We start from the raw sequence: 16,859 nt of genomic DNA on the forward strand, positions 1-16,859 counted from the left end.
AGGATGGAGTCTGAGAAATCTGAAAGACTGGTTTCGTTGAATGGCTCTAGAGAGACTGTGTACCAATTTGCGCGATGTTTGGACAAAATCTGTAGGTGTACTGTGCAAAAACTTGTTTTGCACAAAGCGGCCTCCTGGTGGCCGTTCTGGAAAGTTTGGGGCAGAGGTTCATCGTTGGCATCCAGGGAGTGTGTGTGCAAAATTTGGCATCGACCGGGTTAACGGTGGCCGAGATTAGCTGCTCACGGACACACACACGGACGGACACACGGACGGACGGACGGAGTGCAAAACATACTCTCCCCCCATGCCTTCGGCCTGGTGGAGACAATGAAGTAATGCCAGACTAAAACACAAGTGGCAGAACAGATTGGCCACTCCCTGAAACAAGGGATATCCTTTTTCCATTGCTTCTTACGTAGTTCATCCAAATACCAGTTTGACTGGCCTACTTGTGTTTTCAGTGGATGGGTGTGGCACTGCTGTGTAGGCTGTCTGGCTAGCCTGTCAATGAGCAACATACATGTCCCACAAGACACCACTCTGTGTCTATTTACTTGTTCACTGGACATACAGGGCTGGTGGTATGCAGTGGTGTAAAAGTACATTTACCCAAGTTAAGTACACTTTTGAGGATTGTTTTACTTATACTGAAGTGTTTCCAAATTTAAATACTTTTACTCCACTACACCTCAGGCAAATATTGTACTTTTTACTCCACTATAATGATTTGACAACTTTAGTTACTTTGTAGATTTTGATTATTATTATAAAACATGCATTATAAAACATGCATTAACCACTTCAGCCCTATGCATACTTAGGCTAGTTAGTTGATCTACAAGCTCACAAAGCTTGTAGATTTGCTATTTTCAAAGCATGTTTAGGACTTATTTATTTTAGTATTTTGACCTTGTAGTATTGGTACTCTTACTACTCTTACTAAGTTCAAAATGTGATTACTTCATCCACCAATGGTGGCATGCATGCATGGATGACAAGCAAGGTGGATTAAAAATATTTAGTTACTGTTGGGTAAACCAAAATGTATTTTTTCTGTTTTGGATTATGAGCAAATGTTTCATTTTTGTACATGTGAGTTAACAGGCTATGACAGCAATTTATCAAATTAAGCCTCTCTTAGGAGGGGGTTCAGGCACCATGGGGTCCAGCTGTCACTTTGATCAATTAATCTCATTTGTTCCATCCATGGAATGTGGTGTGTAGCTGCTATTTTGTTGTCAATGGACATGGTGATGATGAATAACATTGTGAATAATAGCAATAATATATTTACAGTACAGCAAGTAAAGTTCAGTCAGTAACTTTTAGTTACTGTACATAACACAATAATGAAAAGGGAGGAAAATTATGTGAAAGTCTTTTCCCACTTTTTTATTTTGCCACATTATCTAAAATGTTAGACGAATGTTAGGACCACAATGGATAAAACAAAATAGCCCCAGTTTACTGTACTCCCGTGCTGTTTACATTTTAACTTACTAATACAATTAATGAATAAAGTAAATCGATCAAAGACTAGAACTGTGCTTTTGAAGGAAGGCTATATGTGATAATGTGGATGAACTGCTGTCCAAGCTCAGAGAAATGGCTGCAATTCAAAGAATTTGAACAGAAAATGTGAACAGTAGGTATTCTTTGTATTCAGTGTTAACTTTAGGAATTAGTATAGCAATGAATGAATAAAACATGAACCAGTCTGTATGGTAGAGTATAACTAGTACATCCGCAGTGTTTGGCAGTGGAGAAATGTAGTCCCTGATGTCGGGTAGGACACACACTGGTTGACAATATCAATAGTTATTTATTTGAAGCACACGACACAATTGCACCGATTAGATGCGCCACAATCTTGATCGTAGATCAGATATTCTTGCAGTTACCTCTCTCTGTTGGGAGAGGGAGACCATGGACATAAAACTTGTTATGTACACACCTGCATGCTTTAACAGTAGTCTTAATTTTGCATTTTGAAATATGTATATGAAAAAGTCCCTGTCCACAATCCAGGCCTCATAAGAATAGTGGACTGTAATGCTGCTATTCTAACTGTGTTACTAAGATTCTGGTGCCAGTAACAAACTTTTATATAGATGATGTCAACTCCAGGTTTGTCTGAGGTTCTTCTGTTTTCTTTTTCTGCCAGACTGAATATTTTGAAGGGCAACAAAGGACAGACAAGCGCTGTTTGAGGGAAAATCATAGAGAGCTGTTATATTATGGTTCTATGGCAGTATACTGTAATTGAAGGCACAGCACAAGATACTGTATGTTTGATACAACAAATAATTCTGGCGTGGCTATCTAGTGTCTATCTGTGTGTGTGTGTGTGTGTGTGTGTGTGTGTGTGTGTGTGTGTGAGAGAGAATGTTATGTAAAGCAAGCGCTATATAAATGCACCATTTAACATTTAGTGTACTGACTTTCTATATACCTTAGTCTGCATAGGCTCAAATCCCAGCTGACATAAGACCATGGCATTCCTTTTTCCTATACAGCACATACTTAAAATGGAATACAAAATCATCTAGCTATGAAATCATATTATTCAACACAAGTCATATTTTAGGCCTCGGAAACAGGAGACTGAACTGTCTTAAAGAGCATGTCCCAAGACAAATCTGTCCAATTCCGCACAGGGGCACCATGATAACAGATGAGAGTACCATGACCATAAGCCCAGTCAGGGTAAATGTAGTGGTTCATCTTGAGCTGGTTGTCATCTAACATATACACTGGAAATGTATGGAAGGTTCTTTAAAATAATGTGTAAAGTATTATGTTTGTCAGTCAACTGTCCATTCCAACAGTTGGTAAATAAGGAAAATAATTCAAACTATATTTTGTTGTGAATGTATTGACATTTTTTAAATAACGGAAATAAATGTATTTATTTATAATTAAATGCACCATTCATTTAACTGAAGAAATTCTGTAAAAGTAATTTATGATACATGGCATTTGTTATAATAGATAATAAAATTAGAATCACTGATAACATATTTATTAAGTTTCTGACAAAATGTTGTTGGGGGAGAGGAGTTGTTGGACAACAAATAATTTTGGTTTAAATCTGAACAGGATATAAACCTGATCAACTCACCAGAGACAGCAGAGGAATTAAATACCTCCAGCACATGGTCGTTGACTGGTCATTTCTTTTTATATCATTAAAATTATTAACCCCTGTGAAGAAATAAAATGGTCTGTCAGTTCTAATACTAAAGTGTGTAATTAATAATTATCATACGTATGTCTGAGTAAAACGCCACATACATTTGTCACTGTGATAAACACCCTCTAATCAACCCAGCACATTAGAGTTATTGAAGCATCTAACAAAGATATATGGGAAACAGGCATCGCCTATGCTATGGAGTTGCATCATGATCCAAGGATTCCAAGGACATTGTTTTTGAGTGGTGCAACCACTCCAAGGAACAGCAATATCCGTGTCCGCCTATGTGTCGACCGCCTATGTGTTAATGAGCACGAGTATGACTATTAGTACCAGTAGGGGCGCTGTTGTACAGAAACAGAGAGAGAGATAGTGCTGTACTGTTGCCTGCTAATGAGAGAAAGGGGGGGGGGGGGGGGGGGGGGGGGAACATAAAAAACACAAAAACATAGTCTCTGGCCATTGGCCATTTGGTCTGACGAAGACAAAAATCAAGAGTCCTTGGCCGGGCGTCAGTATACTATTTTCCTCAGTAACCAAGGTCAGTTGTATGAAGAAGCTGAAGGAACAGATGATGAGGACAAAGCTCTCCCGTCTTCCTGGCTTGCAAAACAGAATAGGGAACATGTCACTCACTGAGGTGACCAAGCACTCCACGATCACAAACTGTGGGCCAAATGAAACAGAGGAATAGTTCAATAGCTTTTAAGGCTCATTAATACCTACAACGCATGGTGTCACACCTAAAGTAGACGATCTACTGGCTCAAGCTAGGATGTGTGAGCTTGTAGATCTGCTATTTTTGGAGCATGACACATGCACAACCAAGTATAAATCAGGCATTACAATATACTGTATGCCCACTATGCCAGCCTGATTGGTAATGGACTGATTCATAGTCCGTTACACATAATGAAGGTAGCATTAGGAAAAAGCAGATGTTCCAGAACTGAGGTAACGGCATCATGGCTGCTGCCTGAGGGTAAGCAATGAACGCCAGACCAGGTCCTGTGTTAAGTATACGAAAAGGATGAGAAGGATTGGGGAAAAAGTTTCAGTAACCAATATTATTAGGTTTATTAGGTTTAACATAAACAGGTAATGAAGTTATATAAAGCCTAAAGCCACATATAAAGCATGACATACAGCATGCAATGTGTTTTAAGGTCAATGCTCTTCTTTAGGCAGTGATGAGTTCAAATTGGTGTTGTCTTTAGATATACAATACCTGAATCAGCCACCATGTCAACAGGAACCCCCTGTTTCAGAGCCATGAAGCCAAGCACAGAGAAGACAACAAATCCAGCAACAAAACTGGTTCCGCTGTTCAGCAGACACAGCCAAAAGCAGTCCCTGGAATTAATTGTCAGAGTGATAAGAGTAACTTGTCAAAATTCACTACACTTCCCTTCTTTTTAAGGCATTTTCACACTAAGCACGACAACTATAACTATAATTATTCTTAGGTGAGCATCCACATTGAGGTTGATTTATTTTTAGACATTGTTATTTTACTGTTTAAATGTTTAACCTTTCAACAAGACAATAGGGAGAATTTAAAATTGAGTCATGCTTACTTGTAACAGTTGTTGGTCATTATAACTGCCCAAAACAATGAGAGTTTCAGCAGCCAAACTATAAGAGAAGAGTATTTGAGATCCAGCCTCGACCCAGACCTGCAGTGGAAAAACAGCAACAAAGCAATATGTTTAGTTAACATATCGGTATGCATATTATTGCATACTTTGAATTACAGTATTTGACAAGTTACATTTCTGTAACTAACTAATGCTCTCACACACACACACACACACACACACACACACACACACACACACACACACACACACACACACACACACACACACACACACACACACACACACACACACACACACAAGGAAGTGTTAAACCCCTGACTAGCAGGACTAGGAGCATTATATAGGGGAAAGTAGCTGTGAAATACACTACCTAATCAGAACAAATAGAGAACAATATATGAGATGAAGTATCCGATGAAACCTACGATGGAAAATAATTATGTAATACCGGTATGCCTTTATCATGTATTAACATCTCATCTGTAGCAAAACACCCAGCAAGCCAGAAGACACAGGGTCAGATCCCATCTGATGCTGCCCAGCTCCCCAATACCACTCGATGTCTGATGTAAGGACAAATAACGAGTTTATATGGAGACCAAAGGTGAGTTTACTCGGCTTAGTAAAGAAATGCAAGGATGGTTATGAATGATACAAATTGGAATGGATTATGTGTTTTGGTTTTGTAACGCTCTTATTCTATTAAACATTTTAAACAAAAATGTACGTGTGCAATTTTGTATTTTTGTGATAGCAAATACAGGAGACTTACTCCCAAAATTCACTGGCAGCAGAGGTGGCATTGGTTAACAAGGTTGAGTTTGTTGTCAGATTTGGAGACTGGGAATGCCAAATCTGATCTACACAGCTAGCTGTGTGGATTATTAGAGAAAATAAAATGAAATTATTATTTGTAATTTCGGGATGTGTATGATTAATTCTAAATGTAACTAAAAGGTCATTTAAACGTGGTTTGCATTTTCAACTTGCATCGGTCCAAGTACTAAAGTAGGCCAGTGCCCAACGGGTACAGAGTCAGCTTTATAACACAAGACGGATAAAAGACAAAAAAGTGTCTGATGCTAAAACTGTAACAGAAGTTAGAACAAATGTATTGTTTTAATTTAAACAAACAATAACTACATTAAAATACTCAAATATGATTTATGTGCAAAAGGTGGGAGTCATTTAACACCATCTAGTGTCTAGATGAAGAATTACAGGAAACCACCAGTGTCTCTCTCTCTCTCTCTCGCACGCGCACACATGCATGCACACACACACACACACACACGCACAGCTCAGTTGAGCTACAGGTGCGGCACTCATTAAAATGAAGTCCACAATGTAACCTTTAAGCCTTTACCTGTGTTCCAGGGGTATTCACAGCTGGCCCAGGAGAGCTGGGATTTGAAGGAGAATATCAGATAGAGGAGAGCCCAAGCCTGGATTACAATAGAGATGAAGTCATAAAGTTTTATCAGCAGATGTCCATATCCAATTCCTGGTGCAGGGTGCAGATTCAAAAGTTATCATTTCCAATTTCCAAATACACATTGCTTCACAAAATGAAATGATAAGCAGAATTTATTCAAGCCATGAAGTGAGTGACGTGTAGTAATACGGTAATAAAACATTTCCCTTATATTAAGTAATAATGTATAATGCAATTACCGGTGTGTGTGTGTGTGTGTATATATATATATATATATATATGGGCCTTTCTGTGTGTAGTTTGCATGTTCTCCCCGTGTCCTCTAGGGTAGGTACCCTCACAAAAAACATGCAGTAATCCTGGTCACTAAACTACCTCCCCCTGGCCAGCCGGGGCGCCTGATGGAGGGGAAAGGAACTGGTCGGAATAACGTGTTCCTTCCATGGCCGGGGAAACTCTCCCCTGTTGGGTTGCAAAATCGTGGGATAATTAAATTAAAAATATATATATGTGTGTGTGTGGTTTTTTTTGCCTTAAAATTCTTACCCTTTGCCAATGGACAAATCTTTGTCCAGCAGGTGACCATTCCTTCTTGGGTGTACTGACCAATCACATTCTCCAGCAGGAAGAGAGGGATCCCATAAACCACTGCTAACAGACCATGGCAACAGAAAGGCTCCTATGTAGAAAATGGTAAATGGCACACACATAATCCAGACATACATTTCCAAAACCATCAAAATATATAGCTATAATAGTATTGATAATTCAAAAGAAAAATCCAATGGATCCCAACTCACAATGCAATTCTTGTCATGAGTTCATATACATGAAATATAGATTATGAATTAATCATATTCACCTCCACCATTCTTGTAACAACAACGGTATGGGAATCTCCACACATTTCCCAGTCCAACCACATTTCCTGCAACAACCAGAATATACCCGGTTTTACTCGCCCACTGTCCTCTGCCTTCAATAATAGTTTTGTTTATCTCTCGTCTTCTTTCTCTACTCAGTGTCCCTCGTAGCCGTTGGTTGTGATTACAGAATATGTGCGAGTTCCTTTTTAATTGTTGCACATTGACAAACATTCAAACTGCCTGAAGCAAAGAGAGAAAGCCTGTAGTACCAGTACTACAGTATGTCTAGGCCCATCTAGAATGTACTTAAATATAAATTAATATAAACTAAAAGCACCCTTACCCCTAAACTTATTTGCCATGTTTACTATATTGAAAAAACATTTGAAATAGCCAACCTACAAGATCAGCTAGTTGAACTATTTTAAAAGGTTTTTTTCTAAATATAAAAAAACAGCATATAAGTTTATGGATAATGGGTGGCTTTTTAAAACAAATATATATTTTTAAATACTGTAGGTTATCCTGAATAAAATGTCTACGGATGATTTCTTGACCTGCATACCCTACACAACTTCAAGGTTTTCGCATGCCACTGTAGCTGCCCTCACATTCTGCAGTTTCTGATATATTATATAAAATGAGGTTATACAAGCCAGTAGTTTATCTGGTCACACATAATTAGGTCCTTTACTACATCACCACATCTATTCATTGCTAGTAATTCACAGGTCTAGCTGTGTAAGGCTCTATGGAAATCATAGAATAAATTAGAAGCCCTTTAGTGAGAAAAATAAACAACTTTAATGTATTTAATCTGAGCAGTGTTTTCACAAAAAGACAAGACGTGGGCAGATACAAGACTCAAGACCTAAACTCCCTGAAGTAGCACATTTGATGTCCTCGCATTCTTTATGCCTCAAAGTAGTTATAGGATGAATCCTATTAGTTTTAAAATTAACTAATTGTTAAGGAGTTTACAACCATCTTTTGAATAAGCATTGCCAAGACATCTGTCTGTTGGATTGACACGACAAACAGTCAATCATAGCAAAGGTATTCATTAGGCTGAAACAATACCTTTAGTAATTAGGAGACAAAAGGTCAGAAACCTGTCTGCTCTGTGCTGTTGTCAAATGAAAATGGTGTATCCCCAAAGGGTTCTTTTTTTTTACTCAACCACCATGTATTCAAATGAAACTGTGGATATTCAAACTGGAGTCCAAGATGAAAAGGTTATTACTAAAGTCACACAACAAATAAACCAGCAGAACTTTCAAGTGTATTGAAGCCATCCAATAAATGTGTGGAACTGTGGATTTTCAGGCTTAAGTATTTGTTATTTCTCCTTCCTCCACACTCCATATTCCATCATTTCTTTTGGAAGAATCCCATAATTGAAGCTTGCTTAGTTGCTTTGCTTGCATTCGCAGTGCTTTTCTTTTCTTTCTTTTTCTTGTCATCGTCTTTCTTGCTCGTTGGTAGTTTAGCCTGGATGGGATGCTTCGATGCCACTTTGCTGGAAGGAGCCTCCTCTTCAGTCTCAGAGTACGACTCGCTCTCGTAGCCTTTCTCTGTTACTATGGGCAGCAGAACACATCTGGATTCAATATTCAGCACCAAACCTTTACCCGTTTCTTTACTTTTATCAACAAAAAGTAAAAACATAAGCATGTATGACCTATGAAACCTCTTGTTATTGCCTCGTTAACATCTGTTAAAGATCTTTTATTTGACCATGTACAGTACAAGAATTGAATTCCGTTAGGCTTGTTCTTTACTGTATTTCATGGCTGCAGTCACAGGAACTAGTAGAGATGATTAGATCCTATACAGTTTTGAATTTGAGAGAACTGGTATATTAAAATTAAATATAAAAATTGCGTATGTTGCTTTTATGGAGGCTGATGCACCTACCCATGCACCCATCTTCATCCACGAAAGTACGAGATTTCAAGACTCGCCTCCTCTTCCTCCTTTTCCCATCGGAATGCTGCTGCTGTGGAAATGCAAATATAAACATGCTGAAGGAGAAACATTTTGGTAAAATATCATGATACTAAGTAAATCTACATGCTGTCATTGACCATAGTCGAAAACGACACAAACCCAGTGCGAACTGCAAACGTGACGCAAGAGCAAAATGGTTTCCGCCAGAACATGGTCAATACAGTCTGCTTACATTTGCATGTGAAAGTGATTCCTCCTTCACGTCATTTTCAGGACATGGTGATGGCTCCCTCTTTTTCTGTGGCTGTGGAGAATCTGGAATCACTGTGGTAGCGAAACACCATTATTTAACATTAACCATTTAGGCCCTATACAGGACAGGTACACTTTGTTTTATGACAAATAGCAAAAATAGCAGATTAGCTATTTTTTTTGTCCATTTTCACCCAACATGTTGACTGTCTAGACTAGAAGATTTAAAGAACAAAGGATCCAGAAGACTCACCTTCCTCCTCCTCATCACTACTGTCTGACACAGGCCTTTTAATTCTGCGTCGTCTCTTCTTATCCATTTTGTCTTCTTCGCTGTCAGATTCTTGTATGCGTTTGGTTTTACTTCAGAGGATCAAAATAAGGAATAAAAAAAAATCACACTAAAGTGTTAATTTACCCATATTTGAGCAAAATATTTTACACAATACTAAAACGATGTAGTATAGTGCTTCATAACTTAATACTCAGACACTTTGCATTAAAATCACATGACACACACACACACACACACACACACACACACACACACACACACACACACACACACACACACACACACACACACACACACACACACACACACACACACACACACACACACACACACACACACACACACACACACACACACACACACACACACACACACACGGCGGCAGTGGCTCAGGGGTAGAGTGCCTGGATGGTAACCGTAAGGTTGCCAGTTCGAACCCGGGCTCCCCCAGAGTTACTGTCGAAGTGTCCTTGAGCAAGACACTGAACCCCTAATTGCTCCCGATGTGCTAGTTGGTGCCTTGCATGGTTTCCGCTGCCATCGGTGTGTGAATGGGTGAATGTAATGCACAATCTCTGTAAAGCGCCTTGGAAGGCGCTATATAAATGCACCATTTACCATTCACACACACACACCTCCTAATCTCTTTCTTGGTGTCCTTGGTTTGTTCCTGTGGCACATCGATCTGTTTGTCCTCAGGCCGTGATGGGGAAGGTCTCGGCTCCTCTGAAGATGCTGGCTGGACCTCGTCTTCCTTTTTCTCTTCCTTCTTCTCAGTCTTCTCAGGTCTCTCTGCCGGGCCAGGACACACGTTATTTAGAAAACATTGTGACCTCATTTAAAATTACTTTGAATTCAGTGTTTACCTGACACAACTGATTATTTTATTGTTTTGATATTGATTTATCTGCTGACAAAGGTTTATTCTGTAAGATTTCACTGATGACGAAAAGCAAATAAATCTATGAAAATAAAGAAAAGGTTAAACCAAGTGGCAATTACTAACAGTTAATATTGTACGACTAAAGCAGTTTAGTGCAGGTTGAGAGTAAAGGGCCATCCAGCCCAACAATGAAACTACAAAGAGAACTATAACAATACTGATGTGAGAATCCACACTGATCAAAAGATAACATTCTATAAATGTTATCAACACAACACCAGTGTAAGCGTTCATCAAATCTGTCTGAAAGTGATCCAAATAACATTGGTCGTTGCCGTTATAGTTGTGGTGTGGACTCCACCATCCATTTGAGTTATGACAATGTTTTTTTTAATGATATACACTTATTGTCATCTTTCTTGGTTTGGACGACCCTTAAAGACAGTGAGGTCAGGTAGGTTAGTGTGAAGGACTGCAGTTTTGAACACTCACTTGCTGCTTGGTTCCCAAAGAAGTTGCTTATAGTATTGGTCTTTCCTGCTGGTTTGCTTTTGGGGGCCTCATCCTAGAATAAACAAGTGAAAGCATTACATCGAATTCTTCATAACAAAGGATCAAATTAATCAAGGTAACCAGAGTCAAAGGATCCAGCTCCCAGAATGCCCATCACTAATGAAAACATACCACAGGTGCCTCTTCTTTGGGCTCTGGCTTGATCTCTTTGCTAGCTTCCTGCTTCTTGGTGGCAGGCTTAGTGGCAAACATTCCCATGATGCCTTTAGGTGGCTTTGTGGTAGGTTTGGAGGTCACGCTAGCATGGCCATTCACAGTGGGTTTGACACATTGAGGCTCTATAGTAGACGCCTGCATCACATCCTGAGTCTGCTGCACCTCTGCTCTAGACATGGGCACCGCACTGGCACACTGGATAGCACTGTACCTGGAAACACATACAGTGTCACCAAATAGGAATAGGGTTTTACTCGTCATACAAAGGGAAAACAAAATAACTTAAAAAAAAAAAATCAGTAAAATTTTTCATCTATGTACTGTATGCACAAAAGCATATCGTTGCTTATGTACTTTTTGGTTTGTTAACCACCGGTGTCACTATTTTGGGCGTGTTATAAATGGGGAGAAAAATATATAAATTGTATGTAAAAAGAGGAAAATAAGACCTACAAACTCACAACGTTGCAATACATTGTGAGCTCACAGGTCGACTCTTTTCGCTACTTTAGTGATAAAATATGGCATTCATTAATCATTTGTGGAAAAAAACTAAGTAATTAAATATGGGGATATACTGCCAGACAGAATATAGGAGGCATACTTGCTGCAGTTCTTCATATTGTCTTTCACAGCATCATAGTCAACACTGTACAGAGGACCACTGTCCTTCAGGTAAGCTTTCTGGACACTGTACACATGGACACTAACAGTCATGCTCATCTTCGCCAAGGCATCTGCAAAAGACACTTGTAAGTCTAATATTCTATATACATATTTCATTCTAAGAATTTGTCGCAATAGAAAAACTAATCTAAGAAACAAAACGTGGCACGGGCGGCCACCTATAGGAGCATCCTAAACTCACCTTCCAGCTGGTCTTCTCGTACCACTGACACCTTGTGACACTGACAAAACAAAGACAAACAGCGACCATGAGACAAAATATGATCACTCCACACTTGTCAAAGCAGGATGAAAACTAGATCAGAAGGAATCATTAGGAGTTCCTTTATGCCATTCCTTACCGTGAGGCCATTTTCAACCAATTTCCCGGACACAAGATATGTAGCATGAAGTGGTCCAGAGCTTTCTTTTCTCTTGTGCTCCAGGTAATGGTAAAGCATTCTGGAATAAATACAAAGATTTTCAACATTTATTCTGGAATATTAAAGCAATAGAAATATGACTGATAATATACAGTACACAGTTTATTAACATTTATAATTAGAAAGCAATCATTACTAGATCAGCAAGTTTATTTCTTAATTAGTAAATTATAAGAAAGTGTGTATGTTCAGAGTTCAGACAAGGAAGTGCTGATGAGACATTGGCGCAAAACCAGCCAAGCACAATGCAGAGTCAGAACTAGCTGAGGAAAATACACTGGTAATTTGTTTAACGCTAATGTTGTTTACTCCATAAGTGGTGAAATACATTCTGCAGTATCAGTATAAATATTATATTTTATTATAATCATGTGGACCTTTTCTAGGGATGCACCGAATGGGAAATTCTTGGCCGAAACCGAATATAGGAAACAGTTGGCCGAAAACCGAATACTAGTTTTGGTATGGCTGTACCTTTGTTGTAGAGTTACATAATAATGGCAAAAGACATGATTACATTTTGATCACGTCATCACAACAAAACAGTAGGCTACGAAAGGTAACCCAAGTTCTTTGACCATTCGGTTTCGGCTCTAAAATAAACCAAATACAATTATTTGCCACTATTTGGCCGAATATTCTGTACATCCCTTTAATAAAACTTTAAAGTTCACTCCAAGTTTATTTCCTGTTGTAATGTTGGTGAATATCAGTAGCTGCCAGTAAATACACTTGGACCCAAGCTGTTCCCTAGCAACTCAATTCCACTGAAAGTGGTGTGGTTAGGCCCGTCACAATAATTATATAATAATCGCAATAATTTTGCATAATCATTTCCATGTTGAAAAATGGTCATACATTTGTAAACACTAACTAAAAACAGCAGATATACAAGTAGTTGTAGTACTAGTAGACAGCCCTATCTGAGAACCTCTCAATGACAGACAATATAGACCGTAAAGTGTGGTCCAGGGACCCTCAGGGTTCCTTGAGGCTGTTCCAAATGGACCCTTAAAGGTCTGTAACTCTTAAGTGCACAACTGGAATCAAATGGACCCCAGACCCATGTATACACTCTCAGAGTTATGGGGGTCTACGAGAGGGTCGTCTGGTTTGTCTACGAGGTTTAGGATCATTAAAGTCAATCACACTCGCTTATGTCTTCAGTATCTGTGCACTTAGCCATAGTTCACAAACCTGACACTTGTAGATTATGACATGTTGTCATGTCATGTTTCAGGGCTACTGTGCCTTTAAGGCTATGTAACATACAGTAGGTGTCGGTTATTAGAGAATATTATATACCTTGAAGTTAAAAGATTCCAGTCAGCACACACACACACACACACACACACACACACACACACACACACACACACACACACACACACACACACACACACACACACACACACACACACACACACACACACACACACACACACACACAGTTATTTGTTTTAGTATTAATCTGTATCTGTTGACTGTTGTTTTCACACATCATGTATATCAGTGTATACTCACTGTTTAGCTGTGTTGACATGGACCCCAAGAGTGAGACTCAGCCATTTGTAGGTCACCTGTTAGGTCCATACAGAATTAGCTACTCTTAAAAATTAGCTGGATTATTTACACCAAGTTAGCTTGTAAATACAGAACACAAGCTAATCACACGTATCACAGTATTTAAAATTTGTTCAATCCAATGTAAACTATTATTCAGTTTCTTGAATAACGAGGGCGATAATGACACCTCGCTGAAGCTGAAATGTTGACATTACTTAGCATGCAGAGCAGCATCAGTAAATTAATTATAACATGTAAACAATAGCTTTAGAAGAAAAATAGGGCGTCAGATTCCACTTACTATCTTGTTGTGGTCGTTCACAAACTCGTCAATATTATCTAAATAAAGTTCGTCCATTGCGTTTCCTTATTGACAGCAGGAGAACAGTTGCTTCTATAATAACTGCGCGGGAATACAGTGAAGCGCTTTATTTACTTCCGGTCAAACAAACGTGTACTCCTCTGTTTCCGATGAGAAGGGGACCCATTGTTTGTGTGGCACTGCTGCCATCTAGTGGTAAGAAACAGGAACACAAGTCCACTGTGTCTTCCACTGTGCTAGTGCTACACACTCACCTCTGAGCCAAATAGCCAATCAAGAATATTTTGTTCTCTAATCCCTCTGATTCTGTTTTTTAGGTTGGCCCAGCTCTAATCTCACATCAAACTGGTTCAAATCTACATGTAGTAGTTTGTAGTTGTCAACTAACAATTACAAGACAAATGAGTTGCCTGGGTTGCCCTAGCCCTGAAACATGACTGCCATGATGATTATCATGACAGTCATGCAGAAACTTTGCCCTGTTTTTGGCGCTCGCTGCATTTACAAGATTTCCGTATATATAAACATTCAGATTTCAAATATAAAGTACTCACAATTTGTTCCACGGGTGTTAGTTAGTAGCAGCTCCAGCGATTAGAATTGCTGCATCCCGCGTTGTTTAATAAAAAGCATTTTTGTCCGAGCTCCCCGGCTACTTTTTTCAAACGGGATTCGTTTGGGAAATTCAGTTGCACACCGGGAGCGCACTCGCCTATTAGTCTGTATTGGCAGGGCGGTCAGCGTACCTATATCGAACACACCGAGTGCCACCCTCCTCCCGACCGATAGGGGCGCGTAGTTGAAAGCCAATGGCAAAATAACACCTCGGATAAAAATGCTTTTTATTAAACAACGCGGGATGCAGAAATTCTAATCGCTGGAGCTGCTACTAATTAACACCCGTGGAACAAATTGTGAGTACTTTATATTTGAAATCTGAATGTTTATATATACGGAAATCTTGTAAATGCAGCGTTCGCCAAAAACAGGGTGAAGTTTCTTCATGACTCTCGTATGAATACGAGAGTCATGAACCATGGCTAGGGTTGCCCATGTGTTAAAGTGTTTTTTTTTTCTCAAGTAAACAACAATTCATCAATTTAGCTTTTTCTAAAACATTGTGGCCTGTGTAAAGAACACATTCGAGAGACTGATAAGAACCACCACAGGGCACAGGCCCATGGCTATGGGCACCAGTTCTAACTCATTAACTATACAAAAATATGTCAACACTTATAGATTGATGATGCTGTTAAGCAGAACTAGCAGCCTGCAAGGCAGCAATAACCTGTAGACCTATGACTCAGAGTCTCAGACTGACAAATGTGAGATTCCAGACAGCGTACAGAAAGCACCGTCAGCTCCACACCTCAAGAGTCCAAAGTGCTGTGACAGGGTTTTTTTTTCTTTCTTTTTCATATCGCAGTCACCCTCTTTTAATACACAGTCTCATACACTTGTTCAGCACTACACATCACTTCAGGCTCAATTCTCATTTTCTCTAATTTGCTCGCTGTCTGTCTTCCTGGCCGAGGCCTTATGCCCCCTTTTAGTAAAGACACTCATAGTGTTCATTTACATTGAGGATTTCATCTCACACACTGCAGCGGAATGATTCTGTCCCATCCCATCCCTTGGGACTGTTCAATTCTGAATGAGCTGCTTTGGAATTAAAACAGGCTATCAGGTTCAAAAGTTCACCAACACCCCCATCGGACCTGAATGTTTGTTGAGCGCCTATGGAGACACAGAGGGCTGCATCCGGTGATGCTGGGTTGACGGGCTAAACAGCGGCTCCCCTCTAAACGGTATTGATTATTAAGAGAGAAGGTTCTTCCTCCATCTCCCCATCGGTCCCCATGCCACAGAATAGAAGAGTCCTGGCCCAGGCCGTAGCGTAACGGTCTGGGCACCGGACTGGTGATCCAGTCGCGGTGTGCCGCGGGTTCGACTCCCGGACCCGACACGGCCTTTACCGCATGTCATCCCCCCATCTCTCTCCCGTTTCCTGTCAGCCTACTTTCTATCCCTTAAAAAATCAATAAAGGCGTAAGCCGCAAAAAAATATCTTAAAAAAAAAAAAAAAAGAATAGAAGAGTCCTGGAGGAGAGGGGGGATACATGGCTGCTGGACTGGCGGAGAGCCAAAACCCATCGGAAAAATGTCTCACTGGAGGACACAGGACAAAATAAATGAAAGCACTTCTCGCTTTTTCTTCTCACTATCATCACTTTCACATCATCCTCAGGGCTCCAATCAGACCTTTTCTTTCTTTCTTTCTTTTTTTCGTTCTAGCCCGAGGAACATTTGGTTTATTTATTATATTATATTATAATAAATATTATATTTGGTATTCTATTTATTATATTATATTATAATAAATATTATATAATATTTCTCTGGTTCCATTCTTTTTTGCCTCCACTTCTTGCCTTCTCACTCCCTATCTTTTTCTCTCTCTCTCTCATCACCAGTTAATAGTGCATGAGACCACAGCCAATATGAATGTTGATTTGGGATATTTATTTTAATGAGCTGCCTGGACAGAGATGAGAGCAGATGCCCAGAAATGAAGCACAGTCTTCCTTTCCAAATCTATCATTAGTTTATAGGGATTATAGGGAATGAGTACTATCAGATCCACTTCCTAAT

At 39.5% G+C, this 16,859-nt stretch overlaps 1 protein-coding gene across 3 annotated transcripts; it reads right to left on the reverse strand.

Moving 5' to 3' along the window:
• Positions 1-7,896: 7,896 nt before the first annotated feature.
• On the reverse strand, positions 7,897-14,309 carry LOC310870307 (DNA polymerase delta subunit 3-like). Of its 3 annotated transcripts, none has more exons than XM_083781476.1 (12): positions 14,187-14,309; positions 13,844-13,899; positions 12,239-12,338; positions 12,079-12,118; positions 11,815-11,947; positions 11,166-11,421; positions 10,974-11,046; positions 10,234-10,390; positions 9,557-9,666; positions 9,284-9,375; positions 9,019-9,097; positions 7,897-8,681 (listed from the first exon to the last, which is right to left on the reverse strand). In XM_083781476.1, exons 1-12 carry the CDS (start codon positions 14,241-14,243, stop codon positions 8,473-8,475), a joined length of 1,362 nt encoding a protein of 453 aa, XP_083637602.1. In that variant the 5' UTR covers positions 14,244-14,309; the 3' UTR covers positions 7,897-8,472. The 3 variants fall into 3 exon arrangements, with proteins under 3 accessions (XP_083637602.1, XP_083637601.1, XP_083637603.1); XM_083781475.1 differs by having other exon boundaries at positions 9,019-9,100; XM_083781477.1 differs by having other exon boundaries at positions 8,542-8,681; positions 9,019-9,125.
• Positions 14,310-16,859: the final 2,550 nt, after the last annotated feature.

This window comes from Protomyctophum parallelum (assembly GCF_964188405.1).
Source record: "Protomyctophum parallelum genome assembly, chromosome: 14".
Classification (NCBI taxonomy): Eukaryota; Metazoa; Chordata; class Actinopteri; order Myctophiformes; family Myctophidae; genus Protomyctophum; species Protomyctophum parallelum.

What these genes read in the sequence shown, in the direction of transcription:
- LOC310870307 (XM_083781475.1), bottom strand. Translation starts at nt 14,243, where the DNA reads ATGGACGAACTTTATTTAGATAATATTGACGAGTTTGTGAACGACCAC. An exon ending in TGGTTGAAAATGGCCTCACG is followed by an intron (nt 12,119 to 12,238) that starts GTAAGGAATGGC and finishes TTGTTTTGTCAG; the next exon opens with TGTCACAAGGTGTCAGTGGT. An exon ending in GGATGAAGATGGGTGCATGG is followed by an intron (nt 8,682 to 9,018) that starts GTAGGTGCATCA and finishes TGCTGCCCATAG; the next exon opens with TAACAGAGAAAGGCTACGAG.